Genomic DNA, 26068 nt, shown 5'->3' on the forward strand with positions numbered 1-26068 from the left:
CATAAGAAAGGAGATATTTGTTTAAATTTTATTTTGTGTTTGACTGTTAAAACAAAAAAAAAATTGGTGTTTGTCTCACTAAGTTGGGTCAATGAAAAACACAGTGGTTAAATTTAAATTTGCGCTTTGTTTTAAAAAAGGTTATAAAAAATGTAAATAATTATCGATACCGAACGATAAGAAACATTATATCATTGATACATTTTTTAGCTATATCGCCCAACCCTAGACCAAACAATAAAATATAAAAGTAAATCACTCACTGCTCTTGACTGAATAACTTCTATAGCTTTAAAGGGGTCATCGGATGCCAAATTCACTTTTGCATGTTGTTTGAACTAAAATGTGTCTTGGCAGTGTGTACACATCCACCCTATAATGATAAAAATCCACCCAGAGTTTTTTTCTTTTTTTAAATCCTGATAAATCTAAACCCCTTTCTCATATCAAGGCATTCTCAGATTCTTGGCAGAATGACGTAGTTCTGCACAGGCCCCTCCCACGATTGTTGATCGACAGTGGCGTCAGTCTTTGGTTTTAGCTCAGGCCTGCGTTTAAATGCTCTAGCGTGAAGATAAACATGGCGGATTGCTCACGCAGTGCGGGGTCTCTACTAACACAGAAGTGTCTGTCAACAGTTGTGGGCGGGGCTTGTAAAATGTGACGTCATATTGTACAGATTCTGCAAAAGGCTTGTTCTGAGACACAGCTTATGATTTATGGGGATTAAAAAAAGGAGCGAGTGGATTTTTATCATTATAGGGTGTTTGTGTACACACACTGCCAACACACATGTAAAATTCATTTATTTGCCCTTATATCGATTTTAAACCTATATGGCAAATTTTCTTCTGTGGAAGACAAGAGATGATTTTTTTTTTTTTTTATTATGTCCAGACAGTATTGGACTGATAGTCGATTGCCAGCCTGTTGTAATGCCTAGCCCAGCAGGGCAGCTGAAACAAGTGCAATTGCAATTCCAGTTTGTGCCAGAAGTGGAACAGAAATAAAATTGAAACGAAGGGGTGCAGTGTGTTTAAAGCCCATTTCCTTTAGCACAGAGCTCAGTGTGAAGGCTGAAGCCCTGCGTGTGAGAGTGGAGCTCTCATATGTTCTGGGTGAGAAATGATGGCTGGGACGACTTTGACAGGCCACCTGCTGAGCGAGTCTGATCCGCCATAGACATCTCCTATCACTGCTGTCAACTGAAGCACTGACATCAGCCACAACAGAAAGCCACTGTCACACTTCAGTGTTTAATGGGCTGTGAATGGGAGCTGCACACAGTGACGTGTGTGTATATGTGATGGTTGCAATTTTACATGCTCTATCAGACAGCTCTTTGATGCTACCACTGACAAGATGAGATGTGATGAGGTGACGGGAGATCTGACATCCTCTCCCTCTCACACAACTCTTGTCAGTTCGGTTCCTCGTACAGACACACAGAGCATTTCTCATTATCACGCAGTGCGGATAAAGAAATCTTTTGTTGTCCATCCTTTTTTGTTGTTTCGTTTTATCTGTGTGTCTTAAAAGGAAGGCAGCTTCATTAATTTCTCCCTCTAAACACACACAGATGCACACACTCTTGCTGTAATGCTCTGACTGTCTCAGTCTCTCCTCTCCTATTGATGTCCTTCATAGTTTTATAGACTTTTTTTGGATGTGCGTACTTTGACCCTTTCTTCATAGTTTTACCATTATGTGTTTGGGATGTGTCACCATGACTATTCGTCCAACAAACGACTAAAAGATTAGTAAGTTTGACTATTATTATAATTTTTTTTAGTTTTGATGTTTTTAGCAGTGGTGCTTTAATTAGCTTTTCGTCGGCGTGCTCTGCTTTAGATGTTAGACAGTTTGCACAGTTAAACCCTCTTGGGAAAATTTGCATCTGTAAATTGCAAAGCCCCTTTCATGCAGTCAGATATCTCTGGCCGTTGCATCCTATCTTTTGTTGTTTCTTGAGCATCCCACCAAGAGTGTTGCAGTTTTAGATGTTTTCAAGTAAAAAGTAGTTCAGCCTTATTTAAAAAAGCAACTTGCATTCTCATCCTGTCCGTTTTTTTTTATGCAACATGTCCTATGTACGCACCCACTAAGAAACATGTACAATCTGGTCAGGTGAACCCAAAACCAGCCTAATTATTCAGGCTATCAGTTAGGCAATTTGTCTCTTTCTTTGTTGATACAATATGTTGTATTGCACATCCCTATTATGTAATAAAGTAGATCTGGTCCAGAATGTTAATGGAGTCATGCAGTGTTCAGCCAGTGCCTTTGTTATTGTGTCATTAAACATGTCAAATGTTTGATTATACTGCAATGATTTGTTTAAAGAGGCTTTTTAAAGTAAACAGTGAATGAGTTTCAACAGTGACCGCACACTTTTTCTTAGGCCTTGGTTCTGGGAGTATTTTCCCCATTCATTTTCTCCGTGAGGATTTCAAAACAATCAATAAAGAGCTGAACCCAACCAACCAGCTTCAAGATTAACATTACAACATTTCATTAGAAACAAAGGAAGACAAGAGCGCACAAAGGAACTAAACTATGTACCTAGTGCATGAGAGAATGAATGAAGTTCTTCTATACCATAAAGCATAAATAATGATTTTCACTTTTTATGCTTTTTTCGTTCCATACAAAATCATATCTTCCTTGGATGCTTTATATCCATGACCTCAAGTGATAAACATGTTCCATTGCTTGAAGATGACATATAAAGAAAAAAAGACAATGTTACCATTAGCTTTGATCTATTATCAAGTCATCTCCCAAATCAGTATTGGCTGAAAAAACTGTTAATGGATACTATTTTTAGGGCTGATTGTAAGTTCTACAAAAAAAATCAGTTTTTAATGACCATTAATATATATTTTTTTAATTGTTGCAAATATATTGTACATTTTCAATATTTCACTATAGCGGCCAATGAACTGGAAATCTCGCACATTCACAGAAAGCAGGCTTACTTCCGATTGAAAAATAAGGTGAATCATGAGTTTGCACAAAAATTTTAAGCAGCACAACTGTTTTTCAATATTAATAATAATAATAAGAATGATTTCTGAAGGATCCTGTGACACTTAAGACTGGTATAATGGCTGCTGAAAATTCAGCTTTGCCATCATCAAGAATAAGTTACATGTTAAATTAATCAGATATTACTACTATTACAGTATTATTGTTTTTACTGTACGTTTCATCAAATAAATGCAGCCTTGGTGAGCAACCTAAACCTAAAATGGTAGTGTATCATCATGGAAGGTCTATCTTGAAAGGTTTAAACTTTATCAGTAAAAATCAATTTCACTATGGAGATTTTGAATGACCTTTTTATTTCCTGAACCCCGCTGTTTTGCGCTGTTGGTGTGATCACACCCACTGTGGTTAAAGTCTTTGCCATTCACGCTTAGGCATGCGTCACTTGTTTTTTTCCAAGCACTGAGTAACTACAGAGCTCATCTACCAGCCTACCAGTTGTGTGAAATATACACCTTTTTACATCAGAAGTCTAGAGCCTATCTGTCACGGTGATTTTTTAGTATGAAGACTTATTATTGTTGCCTTCTCCTGTCAGAAAGATACATATTTTTTCCTCCATCTCTCTTGCGGTTGCTTAATCCACCTCCACTCCCGGCTCCAGCACGCTCTCTGTGTCTGGGGAACGCTCTCGTCAAACCCAATATGTCAGCCTCTTTTCAGATTGTCAGGCATCACAACAGGGGAAGAGAATTCCTCCATCAGCGCATTATGTGTGTGTGTGTCGTGTGTACTCGTATTGCCTTACGGCCCCCCTCCCTCACTGATGTGCGACTATCTATTGTCTCTTCTCATGACTGGCTGGAGCACAAAAGCCCTTAAGTGCTCTAGCATCCATTTTTTTGGATTTCTTCTTCTGGGGTTTCAACATCATCAGAAGACAAATAATAAAATAAAATAAATAAAATCTTCTCATGATTAATTGAGTCTACACTATGCCCTGCCTGAAAGATGTTATCAACCAATTGTACCGACCTTATCATGTGGTACAGTCCACAATATGATCTGACAAGCTTTTGCTTACAGTATGTCTCGGTTAGTCTTGTGTGTTTGGATAGATTTAAATGAAAATTGCAGGCATTATATTAGTTATTTTAAAAATATAATATAATGGCAGCAGCTATTTGCACTAAGTGAAAATAGCACATTTTCTTATTTGTAGATGCTATTTACACTAAGTGCAAATAGCTAGATTCTATTTACACTGTTAAATTAACAGGGTTTTCTGCTATTTATACTACTCATTGCAAATAGTGGCAATTATCTGCACCTCAGTATTGTAGTACATTATAAAACAGTATGCAATAGTAACGTATTGAGTGTAAATGATCATTTTAATTCAAATTATTAAACGGATGACACATTATTGGGACAATAAAGCCCTCTCTACCCTACCTGATACTTTATTTGACAATTTTTTGATTATTTACTTCATTTCTATTGAAAATAAATACCTTTCCAATGTGATATGAGATTTGAAAAGGGAGGGAAAAAAAGTTTGGCAGAAGGTAGATTCGAACTCGGGTCGATTGAGTCAAAAAGACTACAGCACACACTTTACCATCTACACCACGGTGCTGTTGTTTGACAATCATCTTTTGTAGTGTTGACTATCTCAATCACACATTAATATAATATAATATAATATTTTTTAAATGATTATAATTCATTTATTTTTGGCCCTCCACTTCAACAAAGCCCTTAAATCCAGGTTTTGAATTCTGAGCTGTTTTAAAGAGACCAGGCTTCAGATGGCCACGCCTGGCTCCCCAATTATCCTCTCATAATTCCTCCATGTTTTAATTGGCTTGTACAGAGGCTGTCATGTGAAATGATGAAGAATGAGCATTGGGTGGGCTGCATTACTCAGTCTCACCAATCAGAAGAGAGGGACGCTGCATTCATTTATTTTTTTTTGTTCTCTGTCTTCTCTCCTCTGCTGAGATTTGGAGGGTAAGAGATGGAAAGAGAGGAACTTTGAATGGCCAATGAGCCTGAATAATTGCGTTCATCAATTAAAGAAGCTAGAGACTTAACGAATATAACTAATTATGGACATAAATCAAGCAAGCTCCAGCCTCGACTAATTTGTACAAGGTTGAAGTGGTTTGACTTCTACCACTAGGAGTTTTGCAATAAAAGCTTGCAGAGATGAATACAACATGCCACCAAAATTAAAACAACTGAAGTTATTCATCCTACAGTTTGAGATCACCCCAAAAATTCTGTCATCATTTACTTGTCTTTCCAAACCCAAATGACTTGCTTTCTTCTGTGGAAACATTTTAAAAGAATGTCCTCGAAGCACTTTTCCACAAAGCTCCAAAAATAGCAAAGTGTCATAAAATAAAAGTAGTCCATATGACTTCTGAAGCCATTCGTTAGATTTTTGTGAAGGAAAGATAGAAGTTCAAGCTTTATTCACAAAAAAGACACATTTTTCAAATCTCACTGACGTCTAATTATAATCAAATATCACGTCAGTGATGTGAGTGTATTCTACAGTGGTTTATAACCAATCATGATGTGTCATATTTAAATATGAGCATGTTTACAGTACTCCTGTTGAGAGTGGTGTAAAAGACATCTACAATTTTGCTCCATATTGCTTTTTTTCCAGCAAATTGGCTAATTTATTAATTTTTTCTTCAATCAAATGTATTTGTTGTTTATTGGCTCTATAACAGGTAAACTAGCCTTAAAATATTTGTAGCCATTTGAAATTAGAAGCAACCACTGCATTTTAATTAGAGCCAGACCGATATGGGTTTTTTGGGGGTCAATGCCGATACCGATATTAGGCCGTAAAAAAGACTGATACCGATATATAGACCGATATTCTTTGTGTGTAGACTATATTATAGTACAGTATAGTCAAAAGTTTGGACACGCTTCCCATTCGTGTGTCCAAACTTTTGACTGGTACTGTATATAGAATACAGTATATAGCCTATATAAACAGAATATATATATATATACATAAACACATTTTTTGCAATGATAACTCAAATGTGGTGATCAAACACTTATAATGATGTGACAAACATAGGCCTATGTAGTGGAGGCAGGGTATTTAACAATTTAACAACAAACTTTATTATTCAAAATGAGTCTGACATCAGTGCACTTAACAGTAAACTTCACTTCACTTATTATAAATAACTTAAATAACAAAAATTTAACAAAATATATATAACTTGAATTAAGAAATTAAACAAGGTAACTATGTAGGGCAAGCAAGCTACTGCCAAACCAACAGGGGCAGGTTTATGCAGGAAGCACAGCTTTTCCAAATGTAAATATCTAAAATGAATAAATAATAATAATTAAAAAAATTTTTTCACAAACTCTGTGTTGTGTATTTTCTTGTAATCAAATGAACATGCAGAACATTCGTATTTAAATCTTATTTTTGCAGTTTAATATTCACAGACACAGTCTATATATATATATATATATATATATATGTATATGTATATGTACTGACCTGTTTTTTATTTATTCATCAAAAATAAGACCAATTCCATGAAATTCCGCGTTATACAGTAAATTCCATTTTTATGACTGAATTCCACAATTCTGTCCATGTTTCTGCATCGCGGAAATCATAGGGTCCTACTAATGTAGCAAACGAATATGATAAGCTCATTGTGAGAGTAAAAGACGGGGACATTGTTGTTTATTTACTTAGCATTGAGTCTCTCCAACTAGGTGACAAAGCGACTGTTGAAAATCATTTGAACTTCTGTCAGCACGTCATAAATAGAATGAGGCATCAGTTTACTGCATCCAGTGCAGACAACATCACTGATTATAATAGGTTCTATTCTACACTGGACGTGAGCGGCACAACAAAATACAATATAATTCTATTGTATTTTGTTGTGCCATGCGATGTGATGTGACTGATGTGATAAGCATGAGTTCTGGGCCGCGGTGCGGCCGGAATAAACACCAGCACTGACTGAGTGGCCGCGATCAGCTCCGGTGGCTTTAACACAGGCTTTAATGTGCTGCAGATGCATGCCGTGATACTCAGATCAGCTCTAGTCTCTAACGTCACTGAATCTGCTGTTAAAAACGAGCCATCCATTCATCATATCATCATGCAAAACTAAGAATTAGAAACATTGTAATGTGACGATCAAATATAGGTGCGGGTGGGTGGCAGGCGGATCATTTATTTGAAGCAGCGGACTCGGGTGAAGTTTGAGCTCATCCGCGCATCTCTACACTGACCTGGGTCACCAGTAGTAAACAATGGAGCGTGCTCTGCTGGACAAACTAAGTGATTACACCATTACAGCATTTAATCTGCGTTATATGTTCTGTAAAAAAAAAATTCATATCGGAGGCATATTCGCCGATACCGATATATCAGCGACAGGCTCATATCGGCTAAACGATATATCGGTCGGCCACTAATTTTAATCACAATCCAAAGAAAAGGCTACATACATATAGCATAAGCAGTATGTTTTTTGATTTTGATAAACTTTTCTGAATTCCCTTGTGATCAGTCATAAATCCATATAACCATAAAATATTTTATATCAAATATTTCGAGCAACAGTGAGCTGCTCTGTTTACTACAGTATTTTCTCCTCTTTGTGTCCGTCTTCAGCATCTCTGGCTTCTGTTAATGTCCTGTTTACAGACTTTGTAATATTTACACACAAATAACATTTTGGGAAATGATTGCAATGCAGTTTGTGTGCAATTCCAGAATAGAGATTGGCCAAAATAAAACTAAAAACCAGCCAGCTGCCGATCGTGTGTTTAGAGCAAAAACTGTCTGTTTCTGATTTATAGCCGGTCGACCGGTGCATCTCTACTTGAAGGGTTAGTTCACCCAAAAATGAAAATTAGCCTATGTTTTACTCACCCGCAAAGCATCCTTGGTGTATATGACTTTCTTCTTTCAGACGAATCCAACCGGAGTTATATTCAAAATTTTCCTTGCTCTTCCAAGCTTTAGAATGGGAGTAGGCTGGTGTTTTTGTTCAACAGTCCAAAAGTAGTCAAATAAAGCGCATCCATCCATAATAAAACGTGCTTCACACGGCTCCGGGGGGTGAATAAAGTGTGAATCCATGCATTTTTGTAAGAAAAATATCCATATTTAAAATGTTATAAATACATTTTTCTCACTTCTGCTGATTGTCATGCAAGCCGTTCTGGACGGATGACGTAGGACGTTTGCGTGAGTAAAACATGGGCTAATTTTAATTTTTGGGTGAACTAACCTTTTGAGATGACTTGGAATACAGTTCATAGGTCATTTGGACTAGTGATGATCTGTTGTTGGAGCTCAACAGCCCCTGGTCACGATGAAATAGAGCAGCTTAAACATCTGCTTTTTGATGGTCATGACTGAATAATGACTCATCATTCACTCATGACCATCAAAAAAGAGATGTTATCATTGATGGTGGCATTTTAGGTGAGCTACCTTTTTAAAAGTACTGAAATTCAGTGAGACTGAAGATGTTGGCGCTCTCTGTCCCCACACAGTGAACTTCTTATGAAATGTGAACTGTGACCATCCTCTTTTTTGAGTCATCTGGAAAAAGAATCCATGATAACATTAACAAGCTGTCTAGCGTAACTGGAAAAGCCGAGACTTTCCAGCGGAGAAAGTTACTGCTGGAAGTTGTTGACCCACAGTCTTCACGACACTCCGTCATCGAGGCCGATATGTGGTATTGCATAAAGCTGAGCATATGTTCCTCTTCATCCTCAACTAGGTCATCACCATTAAGCCTGCAACGTGAAGTTAGTTTCTTCTGAAGACCGCCTGAGTTTCCATCACAATCATTCATTGCGCTCCATACTGGAACCACTGGCTCATGTGTCGTGGAATTTAAGGCCTCATTGGAAAGTTTTGTTCCATAGTCTTCCAGCACAATTGGCTGTAAAATGTAATCGGTTTTATTTTTCCCTTATTTGGCATAGTGCTTATTATTAGTTACAAAAATTTGGTAGTACTTCTGATGGCCTGTCTTCCAGTATCATCAGTGTTGCTTTTGTGCCCATGGGGAATAACAATGAGCTATCATTGAGATTCGACAACGGGCAGAAGCTCACAAAACAACCGCTCTACTAAAGTTCAGGAGTTGTTATCACCTCAGCAATTGGAAACTAATTTCAGTTGCAAGGTTGATTACGATTATTTGCAGACATGAACTCCGAGCCTGTTGGCTGCATGCAGGATCACTTGTGGGGTAAAAAGGCCCCAAGCCCCCTAAGTGGTTTATTTATAGGGTTTAGATTGGCACTGGTTGTAATTTTGGCAGCATACACTTAGAATTAATGCACTATGTTCAGACTGACCTTTTAAGTAGAGTCTTTCCAGGTTTGCTGCTTCAGAACGGCTTTTATCCGTTGATTTGCTTTCTTCCAAATAAGATGTGACATCAAGTCCATTAACAAATATGCTTTATATTACCTACTTCCAAAATAGTGCTGGGCGGTATGACCAAAAAAATTATATCACGGTATTTTTCAAAATTATACCAGTTTCACAGTACATGACGGTATTTTTTTTTCATGCATGAGCGGGTGTTAACCATATTTTCTACTGATTGAGAGAGGAAATACTGCAGTATATTGACTTAGAATGCCCTATTTTACTGTCATGATGAGTGAATATTGTCAAAAAATACCACACTAAATAGTGACTAATCATGACCCCTTTTAATACGTTAACCAGGAGTCACTCTCATTTATAGTCGCGGCATCGTCTGATAAAATCAACATGCATCTACACTAAAGAGCGGCTATGCGGTTGTTTTGGCTATATTACCTTTTTGTCTCATGCAGCGCACTACAGTAGTAGTGAGTAACAAACTAAAAAAAATAACAAACAAAAAAGTGCATGTGATATTAACAGACGAACTACGCTCATATTTATAATTCCAAACAATCAGTAAGCAACAGGTGCTTGGAAACGCTGTTTTGTACTCATTTATTGACGAGTCGGCTGCGGTGCGGCCAACTAAATGTGCTGCTTCTCTGCCGCTCACTGCACAGAACAGACGCCGAGAGAGGTGACACTTCTCCGGGAAAGTCAGACCTCGCGTTCGCGGGACAGCACTGGCGAAATCTTCCAACTGAGCCATAGCTAAGGTTTATCCAAAATAGTCGCTAGGTTTGTCAGTATGAATATTCTATGGAAAAAAGCCGCTAAAAGGGTCTGAAAGTTGCTAAATCTAGTGCTAAAGTCGTGCTCGTGTGTGTGTGAGACGCGGGAGCTGATGGCAGGGGGCGGTGGATATTTGTGGGGGTCAATGTGGATATTGTGGATGAGTTCTTCTGTGTCATCACGTTCTATTAGTTCTACAGCTTCAGTTTCGGATCTTTCACGCTTAGTAACACATATAGCTGTTCCCTCACCACAGTGCACCAGTGAAAAGGGAACCTTTCAAACAGTGTTGCGTTCCGAATGTTTTAAATGCATGCATGTATTGCAAATAACAAAAATAAACACCGGTATTCGGTATGAACCGGTATACCGCCCAGCACTATTCCAAAATATGTTCTTATGTATAGCCTGCTGTGCTGCTTGGCTCTTTTGGAGTCTTGAAAATGTGATAATGGCTCAATCTTCAACTCACACTTCTTTTGTTTGTGTATTTCAGGATCTGTCTGGCTCTATAGACGACCTCCCCACCGGAACAGAGGCGGGTCTCAGTTCGGCCGTCAGCGCTTCGGGTTCCACCAGTAGCCAGGGAGAACAGAGTAACCCCGCCCAGTCACCCTTCTCGCCCCACGCCTCGCCCCGGGTCCCCAGCATGCGCAGCGGGCCCTCGCCCTCGCCGGTTGGATCACCTGTGGGTTCCAGCCAATCACGATCTGGGCCCATATCACCTGCCAGTGGGCCAGGTAAAAGATTCTGTGTGAGATATAATTTTTTGATTTATTTTTTCAATGAGAAATTGAATATATATGTGCTGTTTCAAGTTTTGTTTTTATTTTGCTTAAAGGTACAATATGTACGTTTTCACCGCTAGAGGGCGCATATTCAAAACAATCACAGAAACAAAGGCGTAGTTTGATGACGCCGAGACTGAGTGTGGAATCATGGGAGTTGTCGTCTTCATCCCCACAGCCGACGCAATCCGACGGGACTCGGGCAGAAATCATGTTTATGGATGAGCTAATGTATTAAAGATTTATTAACATCGTAGTATGAAGCAGAGTGAGGTGGAAAGCCATCGAGGCAAAACGAGGCCGCTGAAGCAATTGCTAATGAGAGACGAGCGTGACACACGGCTCGAAAGCAGCGTAGCTTTTATTATGCCACACTTTAGCGCTTCCGCTCCTTCCGGTCGTGCGTATGTGGGGTAAAGCAGCGCTGTTTTATCATACTAGATACGTTTGAAAGTTCTGTTATAATGCTACTCTGTGCGGTCATCACCTGTCTATTAAAACGCACAACATATTCGAGAATCGAGGGGTTATGACGTCATTGGCAGGCGACACAATGACACTATAGACACGGTCCGTGTCACTAGTTAAAATTGCTTATTTCTCTGGATTTAAACATTCTTCGAAAACATTTGGGATAATGGAAGTACACAAGTCATGAAAATATATTATAAATATATACATAATACATAATATACAAAATATATATACAATTAGACATTATCTAATTCCAGACATTAGACAATTAGAACGTCAAATTGATCAATCTTCAATCAATAATTTAATCAATTCAATTATTAATGCCAATTAAATGAACTAATAAATTAATAGTAAAGTGAAGTGAAGTGACATGTGTCACATTCCTAGTATGGTGACCCATACTAGGAATTAGTGCTCTGCATTTATCCCATCAGTGTGTGTTCACTGCACAAACACAGCAGTGAACACACACACACCGTGAACACACACACGGAGCAGTGGGCAGCCAATTATGCTGCGGCACCCGGGGAGCAGTTGGGGGTTCGGTGCCTTGCTCAAGGGCACCTCAGTCGTGGTATTGAAGGTGGGAGAGAGCGCTGTACATTCACTCCCCCCACCTACAATCCCTGCCGGTACGAGACTCGAACCCACAACCTTTGGGTTACGAGTCCGACTCTCTAACCATTAGGCCACGACTTCCCCTTTATTTATTTATATATATATTTTGGGAGGAAAAAAGATTATTATTCTTATGCTAACTTTGACGTACCCATTAGCTACAGCCGTCACATATATGCCATTTAATGGTGCCACCGTGGAGCAGTCGGAGGCTGAGGTGTTTGAGCTCCAGACAGCAGTTGCTCAGCGGCAGGATTCTAGCTGACTTTAAAACAAGTCACTCCATCATTAAAATAGTTTTGAACGTCTGTTAGCAGTTTGGAGTCACTTTGACACAATTACTGTCCTGCTGTGTGCTGCATTGTTAGCCAGGCTTCTTTGATAGCCGGGCTGCAGAGGGCATTGTGCTGCTGAAACGGCTGTTTTTCCTTTCCGTTCTGAATGTCACTAACAAGGTCCACAGGAGAGCGTTTACCCTGCTGCACACAAAACTGCCTCATCCCTACTGGGAGCACCGACGGCCATTAGCCGCATACAGGGCTGGCCCTGACATGTGATCTGTGTGCCATTACTGGAGAATGAATATCCCCGCTTTTACAAATATACACATTCTGTACATACAAGCACACAAAGTTGCCCCTGGGAGAGAAACAATGAGCCTTAAACACCTCCCATGGGACGTGTGGTTAGATATTCTGCCCTCTAGGCTAATTTGTCTGATATTTATCGTGAAATGTAGCTCTTGTATGAGACTATTAACTGCGTTTGTGGTTTTGTGCATGTGCACTGCAAAAATATATTTTTTATAATCAGTATTTTGGTCTTGCTTCCCAGTAAAATATCTAAACATCCTTAAAACAAGATAAAGATGATCCGATTATTTTTCAGAGAATATGAGTTGCATTTTATTTATTTTTTTAGACATACAATGTAACACAATTACAATATAATTTATATAATTAAATAATAAATAAATAAACAAATATTATTCATCCATTTATAGATATAAATAATATTTAATTAAATAAATTAAAAACAGAATCTGAAAACAACTCTTAGGATTTTTTACTGGTAAACAAAAATACTGATCAAAAAAAATTATGTTTGTTCAGTGAAAGACTGTGGGTTTGTGCACACTTGTACATGTTTTTCCCACACACAGGTACACAGATGGCCCCTCAGACCCCAGGGAACGTTCCAGACGTGGGCTCCCATTCCACTCACAGTCAGTCGCCCATGTCTCAGGAGAGAGGTGAGCTGATTTCCCGCAGAAACATTACAGCTCACACTGCCTCTGTTTACAGCCATCAGGAAAAGGAGAGTTTTAGTGAACATCCGACAGCTGTATTTTTCATCTATCCCATGTAGTGTACTGTACGTCAGCTCTTGTTCGTTTTCCAGCAATTCCGGAGTCACTTCAGATGAATGAACTCAATTATATGATGTGTATTAACACACGTTATGTGTTCCACTAGCAGTGTGATGCTGCAGAACCATTTTCCATGAGCAAACCAAAACTATTAAAACATTTTGTAATTATCAGCTATTTCACCTTTGCAAGTGTGATCACAATTAGGTTTACATACTCCAGAAGGGTAACATGAAATCACAGCCTTACGTTATTTACATTCTGAATACACATTTCTAGTCTTACTGTGCACAATTTATCACTGCACCTTGTTGCATAGAAAATCTTTGTAGCCTTCCATCAAAATGTAAATGTAGAATGATCCACTTCTGAAACACACTCAGTGTGTGCATTAAATGTTAACCGACAGATAACAACAATGTTAACCAGTTAACCAGGTATGGAATCATCCACACTATGGTACAATTAATAAACACACACTCTCATATATATATATATAAACTAATTCTGTTTTTTTTTCTGTACTGGTAAATGAGAGCGGTTTCGAAATGGCATTTTGAACATTAATTATTAATATATGTTTATATATTAACTGGGATTGCCTTATATATTGTATGATAGCATACTTTGTATGGGTAATCAATTCATTCTGAAAAACGTATATACACTGAATAATACTGAAAAATACTCAATAGTTTACACAATAGACAATATACACAATAGTATGACTTTCAGCACTAAACCTTACATCAGCCTTTAACCAGTTACCTCCTGTAACCATTACCTGGTTGTTATGGGTAATCTTTTTTTACTTTTTAGGATTTGCACCTAACATGCAGCGCAATGCACCTGGTCCCCAGTTTGTAGGCCAGCAGCCTGGACCTTCTATGTCTCCACACTCCTGTCCCACTGGCCCTATGCAACATAGTGTGGGCTCCTATCAGCTGGGCCCCTCTTATGGGCCCCAGAGTGGCCAGTATGGTCCTTCAGGTAACACACGCACATCCCAAGCTCTTCTGCATGAAAACATTTGACATTTTTATGTAAGGATTTTCTTCCGTTTGTCTTGTGGGAATTTTTTATGCTCCAAATTGTTATAACAAAACACTATAGACCCCTCACTCATTCTTGAGTTGTTCCAAACCATTTTGCCTTAAGGCCCATTCACATCGTGGATGATAACTATAACGATAAACAAAAAGTTTTTATGTTGACAAAACTATAACCACACAGGGGAAGGATATTGTTATAATCAGTTTCAGAACATTGTTTTCCAGCTGAAGAACGATAAAAACATTGACAGCCAATGAGAATCCACCCAACACTAAGAAGCTTGAGCATTTAAAGCGACAGACAACAAAACTGCATGCACACTTATAATAAACAGAATGTTATTGTCTGTTGGTGTGGATGCTAATATTATTATTGTTGTAGTTTAATGATAATTATATAGTTATGTTTATAGTTGTTGTTCTTGGTGTGAATGGACACAAAAAGACATTTTAAGAATGCTGCTCTTTGGTGACAAGGGGCTGCTGTCATGATTAAAAAAGAACAAAAAAGCACCATAAAGTCACCTTTATTTCTATAGCGCTTTATACAATACAGATTGTGACAAAGTAGCTTGGAACGTCATTAAAAAGAAAGTTTATCATTTGGTTTCTGCATAGACCTGCTTTTGCCGCTCTTGCCATTTTTACCTACAATGTGTGTGAAATGGTGGGCGGGCTAAACAGGCAGTGATGTAGAATCTGTCGTTTGGCAGATTAATAAAGTCTAACAAGCAAGTTATGAGCTCTGAAACGTACAGGATGTTTTTATAGCACAATAAACTCTTATATATCAAAAGATGGAGGGAATTTTGATTTCTCAGTTCATGACCCCTTTAAAGGATGGGTCTTTAATCTAGATTGAAACTGACTGAGTGTCTGCCTCCTGAACAACGCAAGTTTGGGTGCTAAATAGGAAAAGAATCTACCAGCTGCAGTCAGTCTTTATATTCTAGGAATTATCAACTGGCCAGGATTTTGAGAATGCAATGGATGTGGAGGAGCTACACCATTCAAAGCTTTATGTGCACTATATTTCAAGTCTTACTATAGCTTTGTGTGAGGAACACAAACATTTTGTCCTCTGCTATACCTCTCAAATTTCATTTTTATCATTAACATCATGCACATACATGGTGTTGTGACCGATCAGACATGCAAGAACCTCTTCTTCTCAGAAGCTCTCAGAAGTAAGAAAGTAATCTGGGTTTGGAAGTGTGAGTAAATGACAGAGTTTATGTTTTTTGGTGAATTAATACTTAAAGTGTCCGTTGTTGTTTCAGCTGTGTGCGTCTGTGATAGAGACTCCATTAACAGGGCTCAGCAGCAATTCATCATGAATGTTGTGGCGTGCTGGTGTAATAAATGAATTGAATAGCTGCTAAGCGTGCCTTTATAATGTCATGGCCTCCACTCTGCCTGATTGATAGTCCCTGTTGTCCTGTACTCTCATTCAAATGACTGACAGCCGGCTCAAGACAACAGGGGAGCAGACGCCGTCGCAGGCCTGACACTAACTGAGCTATAGCGGCAGTCGACCACAGAATTGTGTACACAGATTGATTGGATCCATGAATAGACGCCTCAGTCAATTCATAGTTTGGAACAGCATAAAATGTAGCATTTTATTGTTTCCTGAAGTCTACTTACAATACAGGCATTCATAATTCAGTTTTTTGGACAATTTTCCACATTCTCTCTGACTCATAAACTTGTCTCATGCATCTTGTTTTACATTGATTCATTTTGGTGCCCATATTAACAGGTAACAGGGGTCACACATCAGTTGAGTGACAGAGTTTCAGTGCTGAGACTAGTTTTGCTGCGCATTAAGCCCAAAGTATACTTCGGCTACACAGTGTTACACAATGGTTTATCTAATGTACCTTTAAGACAATTTATGTAGATTACCTTTTTTTTGATTGGCTAACCTGTTTGCATATGAATCTGACCATTGTAAAGTACACTGTCATTCATCAGGGCCACCAGTTTTAGTAGGGGTTACCCATTTTACTTGGGGTTTTAGTGGGGGTTGATATGTAAAAATTTCTCACTAGTTGACCCAAAACAATTATTTTTACCAGAAAGAGAGTTCTGTCATGACAACTCTCTGAGAGATTGGCATGGTGATGTACATGACAATGTTAAAGGGGTCATATGATGCTGCTAAAAAGAACATTATTTGGTGTATTTGGTGTAATGAAATGTGATGTGGTTTAAAGTAAAAAAAAAACATTATTTTCCACATACTGTACATTATTGTTTCTCCTCTATGCCCCGCCTTTCTGAAACGCGTCGATTTTTACAAAGCTCATCGGTCTGAAAAGCGAGGTGTGCTGTGATTGGCCAGCTGTCCAGTGCATTGTGATTGGCCGAATACCTCAAGCGTGTGACGGAAATGTTACGCCCCTCACCATACTGTTGATGCCATGTCCCAGCCGGAGAGACGAGACAAAAACATTAAAACCCATTATAAACGAGGCATTTCTTGCATCCAGTGGGGACATAATTACTGATTATAATGAGGGCCTAGAGTGAGCAGAGGCGGCGGGCATGAGAACGGCGCAGCCGGCGGATTCGACGAAGGAGCAGCAACCACATGTGACAACCCTGGACTGGGCTCCACTTCATCCACGGTGAAAGCCGATCCGGCGATCCACAGCACAACCCTGGACTGGACTCCACTTCATCCACGGTGAAAGCCGATCCGGCGATCCACAGCACTAAGTTGATGTATTCCCTCAGCGACCAGCACAGATCAGCTCTAGGCATGACAAAGCGGATATCGTCCTCTTTTGGAAGACCAAACAAAGTAGTTTCACTTTCACAACAAAACACACAGCTCTTCATGACATTCAACAATACTACAGCAAGAATAAAAGTTACGCCTTCTTTCTTTGCGTGAACATTTGGGCGGCGTTAAGCAAATCTTCCCACTCTCCTGCCAACTGTTTTTGATGAAATCTCGCCCTCTTTTGTTGGAGGTGTGTTAGATTTGGCAATCAAGAATGGCAGAGGGGTGACAGTCTTTGATTTTCAAGCAGGACAATGGCGTGTTGTTTCTTCAGAAGCTCATTGATCAATGCTCACTGCCACAGCCAAATGATCATCCCACCAAATCAACGTTAATTTTGAACGAGACGGAAGTTGATTTCTAGTCAGTAAGGCTATTAACTCAGCAGGGAGTTGAGTCATTGTGGCTGTTAAGGCTTCCCTGCTGAGATCTGATTCTCCATCAACTATGTAAATGAGGATTATGATTGAAAATCTGCTGAAAAATCAGCCGACATAAACATTGACCGTCATGCAGTGCACTCAGAAAGTATTTGTTAATTTTTTCCCCCTTCAATCTACACTCCAAACCCCCAAATACTGTCAAAAACATTTTTGTGATAACTCACAAAAATGCAAAATTATTACAAAGAAAAAAACTGAGAATATCACATTGTATATGTACTCAGTACTTAGTTAAAGCACCTTTTGTAGCAATTGCATCCTCAAGTCTTTTTGGTTATGAGGCAACAAGCTTTTCACATCTGAATTTGGGGTTTTCTGCCATTCTTCACTGAAGATCCATTTTCTGGTTTCTTGAGAGATCTTCTATGTGGTTCAAGTCCGGCTCTTGCTGGGCGACTCAAGGGCATTCACAGAGTCGTCCCTAAGCCACTCTTGTCTTGTCTGTGTGCTTAGTGTCAATGTCCTATTAGAGAGTGAACATTCGGCTCATCTGTGGTCATATGGTCCACACAGGATCTCTGGAGCTTGGTCGCTAAGACCCTTCTCCCCTGATTTGTTTCGGCTGGATAGCCAGCCCTAGGAAGACTTCCAAACTTCTTTCATTTATGAATTATGGAGGCCACTGTGCTAGTGGGAACCCTTCAGTTCAGAATAATATTTTTGTAACATTCCCCAGATCTGTGCCTCAACACATTTTTGTCTTTGAGCTCTGCAGACAGTTCCTTGGACCTCGTGACTTGGTTTTTGTTCTAATATGCCTATGTATTTTTTAGCTGTTGGACTAATTTATACAGATATATTATGTTCAATCGTTTGAATATTGCCACAGGTGGAATCCAAAAGTGAGGGAACATCTCAATGATAATCCAGAGAAATAGGATGTACCTGACCGAAATTTTCTTAGCAATATACTTTTGAATACTTTTGTCAGTGTGATATCTCAGTTTTAACTTTTTTATGAGATCTGCAAAGTTAGCACAAATTTATTAATTTCTTTGTCATTAAGGGGGGAAATTGTGGATAAAAATAAAAGCATAAGACTGGGCGTATGATGAATTTAAAGTGTTTTTGATCTGCAGAGTTTCAAACGAGCAAGGAAAATCCCCTTTTCCGTGATATATATTCCCTTTAAACAGAGAATTGTCTTAGACTCAAAGCTTAGTTGTTGATGTGAATTGAGTTGAAGGCAGGGAAAGTGGGAAGCCTTTGAGTCCTGTTGTGTCAGAACAAGCTTGGGCATTTTGTTTAGCTGAATTACAGAAACATGGGGGTCACTGAAACAAGGTGAGGTACACATCTTTATAGCTCACAGTAGGCATCAAATTGTGTTCCCATGTCCCAAACCCTCTGTCATCTATGCATCGCTCACGGCACTGTCAGAAGGGCAGCCGGCTGCATCCTTCACATTCATGGCACCTTTCCCTCTTTTTCACCTGAGGGAATGTTGGGATTAACAGGGCTGGAGGAAAGTCACCACAGAGTGTCTGGCAGCAGTACGGCATTTCTGTGTAATTGGCATTGCTCCAGGTCCACGTCTACATCCTTGCAGGCTGGAGTGCCCATCCTCCCCACCGTGAAGGAGCTTGTTAAGGGTCTCGATTCAGTGTAACTACAGAATGGGGGCAAAAAGCCAGCATCCAGCCAACCTGCTTCATGTGATTTTGGAATACATTTTTAGTCCTTTTCTTTTTTTACACTGGGAAAAAGGAAAACATGCCAAGACTCTCTGATTTCCACAGGGAACTCTTGAAACCTGAATGAGCCAGAGATCTCAACGTTTCGACAGCTTGAGGAGTGGAAATCCCAGTTCTAATTGTGACTGAAATGCTGCTTGGCAAACTCTTCCTGCTAAGCAGCGATCTGGGCACGATTAAATTTATGCCCATTATGCACATCAGCACGTTAGACGGAACTCCGCGTGGTGAACATGATGTCTCGTCCCCTGAGAAACTTGGCGTCCATTGGTTGTCAGGCTGAATGTCCTCAGACGGTTGCTCTTGAAACATGCCATGAGGAGACATACTTCATTAACAACGGGCTCTCTGATGGCCTGCTGGGGCTTTGGTTCCACACTAGTTTTGAAGAATGTCAATTTGGCTGAAATGTGTCCAGACTTCACTGCCTTCCAATGCACTCCCACAAAGATCTGATCATTTGACGGCCTGAGAAGAAACAGAGAAAGAAAAGAATGATGTATTCAGAATTTAGACTTGCTTTTAGATCAAAATGGACCGTATTTACTTTCAGTTATTATTTACACACCGTCTTGTTGTTTCAAGCGTGTATTACATCCTTCTGGTCATTTTATGAATATCCATTACATTGTGACTTACTTTAATGTTTAATGACGCTTCCAAGAGTGTCAGCATAAAACTACTGATCATTTCACAAAGTTTTTGTTTTCAGATATTTAAGCAATTTTGAATAAAATTGTGATTGCTTTTGTGTGTGTTCTCCTTTTGCACCATCCTGTGCATCAATCAATCAATTAAATAAATAAAAAAACAAAAAATAATAAATAAACTAAATAAAATATCATGGCTATTTATTAAGGGATTAAAACTCTAAATTGGCCTAAATCAAGGTTTGAAAATTGAGTAACATTGCAACATTGATTACATTGTAAATGCTTTTTCTGTGTTGTGTTTATGATTGTTTGGAAACACACACAGGTTTTTTTTTTCATCAAGAGGAAGCAAATATGATGGAATGGAACAGAGTGCAGGGGTCTTGACATGTTTTGTTCAAAAGTTGAACAGTTTTTAACTCTTAAAGGGGCATGCATTTATATATAATTTTTGTAATGTTTCTTGAGTTGCACTTATGTTATTAGGGCTTTTACATTAGTCTTGTTTATCTCTAGGTAACTACCCACGCCCTTCTAACTATGGCGGAGCACCAGGTGCCAACTACAGCGGCCCCGGCCCAGGCATGGGCAACAGTCTTGGCATGAATGCCAGCAGTCCAATGCACGGGCAGGGTCCAGGGCAACCCTGTGGCTCTGTGACCACGGCTCGAGGACCAGGGCAAGCAGCCAGTGGCCGGCCGTACCCAGCAGGCTCCAGCAGTGTGGCTCCAACCTCACCCAACATGCCTCAGTCTGCTGGCCCAGGAATGGGTCCACCTCCTCCCAACGTCAGTCGCAAACCCCACGAGAGTGGCCCTGCATCTGGCCAGCAGAACCCAGTGCCCTCTGGACAGCCCCGGTAAATCAGAGCCTTAATTAAGTCTCCTCCTGCTTAACTAGAACAAGATGTTATGTTTGGTTTAGTTTGCATAAATAGTTAAAGGGATAGTTCAATTGAAAATGAAAATTCTGCCATGCGTTATTTAAATGTCATTGTATACCTGTATGATTACGATTTTCTTTCTCCAGTGAAACAAAAGAAGACATTTTAAAGAATGTTGGTAACCAAACAGATTTGACTTCGTTGTATGGACAAAAATCTAAAAAATATCTTCTTTTATGCTCCACAAAATAAATAATTTTTCTTATCCCTTTAGGTAAAGATTAAAATAAAAAAGATGAAAATATGTTGTTGTTTTTAATTAATTAATTAAATTAATTCCATTTGGGGAAATCCTGCGTTAATGAAAAAACAGTCCTGTCTGTGTTTAACATTGCACAGAGTAAAGTTTTTTTATGCCTTACAAAAAAAATAATATTTTAGACAAATACAATTAAAGTCAATATGTGTTCTTTATTTTGATTGTTATAGCCACTACTAATATCTTGATTTCTTGTCACCTGATCAGTTGATTCCAATTCTGTTCATTTAAGCTTTTCCCAGGAGCTGTATCATAACCAAATATGTAAACTCTCTGCTCACGGTCAGTTAATTTAATTAAAATAATGCCAGCTGTTGCCTAGATTTTGTTGACAAAAATACTGTAGCTTGGTTAATTGAAGATCAGATAAACATGCATATTATTTATTCACAAAACAAATGTTTTAATAAAAACAAATAAGCAATAGATATTAAATACATCCATAACAAATTAAATACATGAGTGATTAAACTTAATATGACAGTTTTGTGTAATTATTCATGATGTCATGTTTAATTATTACTATTCATTGCAATTTGTCATTTAAGAATTAATTTAAATGTCTAAATACTGCATATTCAATTATTTCTGATAGCATCTCCCACCTTTTCATTGGAGGTTGGTAATATTGATATGTTTTCCTGGAGTTTCAATGAGGGGAACATGTTCTCGTGTGAGGCAAGAGTGGAGAGAGAACAGCAAATGCGTGTGGACTGATTTGGTACCACTGTTAAAGGGATAGTTCACCTAAAAATGAAAACAATGTAATTATTTGAACACGCTGAAGTTGTTCCAAACCTGTATGAGTGTATTTCTTCTATTGAACATAAAAGAAGATATTTTAAAGAATGTGGCAAACCAAACAGTTGCTGGTTCCCACCATATGATGAAAAATATATACTATGGAGGTCAATGATGATTCAAACAGGAAAGAATCTCATACAGGTTTGGAACAACTTGAGTAAATAATTACAAAATGTTCCTTTTTGGGTGAACTATCCCTTTAATGACATTTATTCACATAGATATTTAATAAAGATGTTTGAATTAAGCCCCACCTTTTAACTCACATTATTACTATGTTGTCATATTCACCATACCTTCCTGAAGCATCGGTCAACAGTCCCCCTATGTAACTTTTATGCACATTCATTAAAGGGATAGTTCACCCAAAAATGTAAATTACCCCATGACTTACTCACCCTCAAGCCATCCTAGGTGTATATGACATTCTTCTTTCAGACGAATACAATCGGAGTTATATTAAATAATGTCCAGGCTAATCCATGCTTTATAATGGGAGTGGATGGTAGCCCAAAATTTGAAGTCCAAAAAATTGCACCCATCCATTATAATACGCTAGTCTCGCGAGAAACAAGTTTTGTTTACAGCAAAGGAAAACCAGTGTCCTCTTGGCGTATATATCGAAATCCTCCGACATTTTTCTTTACAAATCCTCGTTTTGTACTACTGATCTGTGACCAGTGTTTTGTTTTGCTCTCTCCTCTGCGCTTCCATGTTCGTCACTTCTGCGTTCGTCACCGCGTTTGCCTACATGCTACGTCTTCCGCTGGATGCTACTCTCTCGTGAACGTGCGTACGGCAGTTAGCAGAAGCTAGAGATTAAGATTTATAAAGTTGTAAATATGATTATTTTTCTTACACAAACGCATCGCGTCGCTTCAGAAGCTTATTAACCCTCTGGAGCCGTGTGGACTTCTTTTATAATGGATGGGCGCAATTTTTTGGACTTCAAATTTTGGGCTACCATCCACTCCCATTATAAAGCATGGATTAGCCTGGACATTATTTAATATAACTCCGATTGTATTCGTCTGAAAGAAGAATGTCATATACACCTAGGATGGCTTGAGGGTGAGTAAATCATGGGGTCATTTTCATTTTTGGGTGAACTATCCCTTTAAGTCATTTAGCTTATGCCTCACTGGTTGGCTACCACTCAGCAGTCTATTCGGCAGTATGTCTCCAATTAATGCTGAAGGCGGCATTTGGGACAGGGCCAAACATGTAATTACTCAGTGCACCTTTGACTTGTCATTTCTGTTGAAAGTGAACAAGCACCAAGGAGACTTTTATGCTCTTCCCCCTGCTTCAGGCCTCCCTTTGGCAGGTCCCCTGTATACCCGGGCCTGTCTGGGCCTGGGGGACGGCAAGCCTCCTTCCCTATCCCTCACCCCCATCACCCTCACTACAGTTCTGGGCAAGGCCAGAGGCAGCCTCACGCTGAGCTGTATGGGTAGGTTCAAATTCGGACCCCTGGCTGGATGGCTTTACTCTGCTTGAGTCTGCTCGCGTCTGCTAGAAACGACACAAGCCAAGCGCTCTGCACAAGCCTCTCTTTTCTCCTCCTTTCACCACGGCTGTGTCCTACTCTGAGCATTTAAGAAATTGAAGCATATAGTTTTACACAGACAGGAGAAGCATCCTCTGGAGAGAACAGCAAAACGCTAAGAGCTGAAGTTTAAAAGAGTAGTTCACCAATAAATAGAAATTCATAGATTGTGTCTTTCCAAACCTGTATGCTGTTATTTTTTCCTGTTGAACACAAAAGGGGAATTTTTTTTACACAGCCCATTTCCATTAAAAAAAAAATCTGTCCCGTTCCAAAATGAGCAGAAAAGAGCATAAAGTACCGTACAGTAATCATCATACAACTTAAAGGGGTCATATGATGCGATTTCAGGATTTGAGGTATTCGGCCAATCACAACGCACTGGATAGCTGGCCAATCAGAGCACACCTCGCTTTTCAGAACGACGAGCTGAGCTTTGTAAAAATCGACGCGTTTTTCAGAAAGGCGGGGCAGAGAGGAGCAACAATAATGTGTTTGTTTTTACCTTGAACTGCGTAAACACATTGCATTACACCAAATACATAAAATAATGTTATTTTTAGCATCATATGACCCCTTTAACATTATACAACTTAGCAGCTGGCCTCTGTTGTTCTGAAATCTTCATTTCTTACATTAAGATATAAAATTGTTTCATTGACAAGCACATCAAGTCACAAGATTGACATCATATCTGCCAAAACAGCATTGGTTCTCACATATGTAGAGAAATGGAGAATAGGATTTGAGAGCTGTAGCAGAACAGAATATTTTCATTGAATAATGACTTATATTTCAGTCTGTTTTCACAAAAAGTTGTCACATTAAATTTCACAAGACATGGATTGCAGAGAAAAGCTGTGTGAAGATTCTTTAAATGTTTGCTTGTGTTTTCCATTAAAAATATAACAGCATATGAGTTTGGAGCATCATGGACTGATTTTTGTGTGTACTTGACCTTTAAGATATAATCAAACATTTTTTAAATATATATTTACATTTCTAATCCGGGAGAATTTTTCTTCTTTTTTTAATTATTATTATTTTGTTAAAGAATACTACACATACAGTATTTCACAATAATGTGTAGTTTCCAGTTGGACTGCTGGATTTTGTCCAAAAAAATCATATTGCAGTTACTTTTACAGTGCTGACATAATGAACATTTAACTTTTTGTTTCTGCTTTTAAAGGCTAAATAAAACAAAGGCATATTACAACAGCAGCTCTCATATTCAACAGTGTGTGCAAAAACTCCAAACTATAAAAATGCCTTTTGTATCCAAACTAAGTTTGTTTTGGCCACTTATTTTCTGGATTTAAAAGTGGACTTGGATCATTTTTTGTTCTTAGACTAGACTTGAGAAGTGTAAAAACACTGTATCATGAGCTCTAAATGTGATTTGGGTCACACCCATTTTAATGATTCCATAAGGTCATATGCTGTAATTAAAATGAATAATTGTGCAGCCCTAGTGCAGTTTCTAGTTAGAGTTCAGGTGTGAGCCGCAGATGGCCATCTGAGAAAAAAGTTGTCATACATGAATGTGACATGTGGATTGTTTCTTATTTAACACTGAAGTTTTTTTTTTAAACTTAACATGACGTATAGACAACGCAGGAATCACTTCTTTTTCCTTTGCGTATTAATTCTGAATCTCTTAACCATCTCTATTGTCCCTGCATATTTGTTGCTTGCCAGCTAAAAGAAAATAAAGAAGAAAAGAAAAGAAGTGTACTAACACCTTACCAATGAACTCTTCACATCTTAAACAGGCTCTTGAGCTTTGTTGGTGTCCTTATGTTTGTGTCCTGTTGTCCGTAGGCCAGGCGGGTATCAGGGTGGGCCCCACATGCTTGGGATGGGTCCTGCAGGCCCCTACAACCATCCACCGAGCAACAGCTCAGCCAGGATGACCCCTCAAGGACCGTCCTACAACACAATGCCCACAGGTGCGTGTTTAGAGTTTTCACTAATATATTCATGTGACAAGAAGTACAAATCTTGCACCGTTTTTCATTAATAAAGAAAATTCATAACAATTAATCGTTTTACACTATAGCTCAATAGTTTTGGCTCGGTAAGGTTTTTTTTATTGTTGTTGTCTCTTATGCTCACCAAGCATAAGAACGTTATTTGATAAAAAATATAGTAAAAACATTAATATTGTTAAATATTGTTATAATTTCAAATAACTATTTTAATAAATTTTAAAATGTAATATATTCCTGTAATAGCAAAGCTGAATTTTTCATCATCATTACCCCAGTCTTCAGTGTCACACGATCCTTCAGAAATTCTAATATGCCAATTTGGTGCTAAAAAAACATTTTTTTGTTATTATCAATGTTGAAAACAGTTATGTATATATATATATATATATATATATATATATACAGGCGTATCTCAATATATTTGTATGTCGCGGAAAAGTTC

At 38.7% G+C, this 26068-nt stretch overlaps 1 protein-coding gene across 1 annotated transcript in view; it reads left to right on the forward strand.

Annotated features, from left to right (window-relative positions):
* Positions 1 to 26068, forward strand: part of LOC107560194 (AT-rich interactive domain-containing protein 1B-like) — a gene marked incomplete at its 5' end in the record, with an annotated part of 126212 nt that overhangs the window by 54915 nt on the left and 45229 nt on the right. Inside the window, 6 exons of the mRNA XM_016244306.1 lie at positions 10689 to 10932; positions 13238 to 13327; positions 14264 to 14434; positions 20594 to 20936; positions 23396 to 23536; positions 25457 to 25584. Coding sequence (XP_016099792.1) covers positions 10689 to 10932; positions 13238 to 13327; positions 14264 to 14434; positions 20594 to 20936; positions 23396 to 23536; positions 25457 to 25584 — 1117 coding nt within the window. The remainder of the gene's footprint in view (positions 1 to 10688; positions 10933 to 13237; positions 13328 to 14263; positions 14435 to 20593; positions 20937 to 23395; positions 23537 to 25456; positions 25585 to 26068) is intronic.

This window comes from Sinocyclocheilus grahami, unplaced genomic scaffold (genome assembly GCF_001515645.1).
Source record: "Sinocyclocheilus grahami isolate Dianchi unplaced genomic scaffold, SAMN03320097.WGS_v1.1 scaffold714.1, whole genome shotgun sequence".
Taxonomy (NCBI): Eukaryota; Metazoa; Chordata; class Actinopteri; order Cypriniformes; family Cyprinidae; genus Sinocyclocheilus; species Sinocyclocheilus grahami.